The sequence below is a fragment of the Polypterus senegalus genome, unplaced genomic scaffold (genome assembly GCF_016835505.1).
Source record: "Polypterus senegalus isolate Bchr_013 unplaced genomic scaffold, ASM1683550v1 scaffold_4519, whole genome shotgun sequence".
Taxonomy (NCBI): domain Eukaryota; kingdom Metazoa; phylum Chordata; class Cladistia; order Polypteriformes; family Polypteridae; genus Polypterus; species Polypterus senegalus.
Window position 1 is genome coordinate 1 of NW_024379746.1, and position 1,023 is coordinate 1,023.

At 47.6% G+C, this 1,023-nt stretch overlaps 1 protein-coding gene across 1 annotated transcript; it reads left to right on the forward strand.

The window, feature by feature from the left end:
- The first annotated feature begins 6 nt into the window (after positions 1-6).
- On the forward strand, positions 7-816 carry LOC120519979 (zona pellucida sperm-binding protein 4-like). The gene is made up of 4 exons (XM_039742689.1): positions 7-101; positions 192-264; positions 360-518; positions 590-816. The coding sequence occupies exons 1-4, from the start codon at positions 39-41 to the stop codon at positions 799-801; spliced, it is 507 nt and encodes a 168-aa protein (XP_039598623.1). The 5' UTR covers positions 7-38; the 3' UTR covers positions 802-816.
- The last annotated feature ends 207 nt before the right edge of the window (positions 817-1,023 follow it).

The window sequence follows — 1,023 nt, forward strand, 5'->3', positions numbered from 1 at the left end:
AGGTAACCAAAGATCTCCCAGGAATTGTCCTCCGTGTAATGTCTGGCCGCACCACAATAAAGGTCCCTTTTTCTTCATCCTACGCTCACGTGCCTGAGCAGGTGAGTAGCACCGGCGCTTTAGCAGTTCGTAGAAATTTTTTATTAAGTTTGGTCTCTTGTGTTGTGGACTGAGCCTCCTGTTCTCTTTAGGGCTCCCATTATGTCGTGACTGTTGCTGTTGGATCTCGATCAAATGTGAAAACCTTCACCTGCCCTAAGCCAGGTATGAATTATCTTCTGGGCTGGCACCCTGAGTGTCTCTCGTCAACTGAATGTGTGTTTTTGTGGTGTGGATTTTTTTTTTTTGTTCCATCGCAGCTCGCCGATCTGGGAGTGTTGCTGAGAGATGCACAGTGGCAGATGGTGAGAAGCTCCTTTGTGGAGGGTCTTCATCCATCACTCAAGCAGACTGTGAGGCTAACAACTGTTGCTATGATTCCAGCAGCAGCACCAGTCCATGCTACTATGCCAATGATGGTGAGTGGATGGGGGTGTGAGTGAGCAAAGGTGGCTGCTACTGGATATTCATGCTTGTTTGCTTTGGCCAGTGACTGTGCAGTGCACCCTGGATGGCAAGTTTGTGGTGGTGGTGTCTGAGAATGTGACCCTTCCTCCCCTGGATCTTGGCTCCCTCCAGTTGGTGGACAGCAGTTCCATTGGCTGCAGCCCTGTGACCAGCCTGTCCAGCTTTGTCATGTACCAGTTTCCAGTCAGTGCATGTGGCAGCACAGTTCAGGTGAGATTCACTCTGGAGGTGTAGCAGTGTTGGCTTGAAGACAAACCTTAAGCCACTAGTTGAAAATCGGTATTTGGCTTGATTAGATGTAATAAGCAAAGAACAATGCTGAAGGTTGATTCCTAGTTTAGAATCCCTTCCTTTTAAATATCCCCAAAGTGTAAAATGAAGTGTTAGTGGTGAAGAAAGTTGGCATTCCCCCAATATGTAGTGAACAGTGATTGCAATATCCCGGTTTTAGATGGC

Excerpts from the sequence above, each read along its gene's own strand:
- LOC120519979 (XM_039742689.1), top strand. The coding sequence starts at position 39 with ATGTCTGGCCGCACCACAATAAAGGTCCCTTTTTCTTCATCCTACGCT. Across the intron at positions 265-359 it reads CTTCACCTGCCCTAAGCCAG|CTCGCCGATCTGGGAGTGTT; the intron begins GTATGAATTATC and ends GTTCCATCGCAG. Across the intron at positions 519-589 it reads ATGCTACTATGCCAATGATG|TGACTGTGCAGTGCACCCTG; the intron begins GTGAGTGGATGG and ends TGCTTTGGCCAG.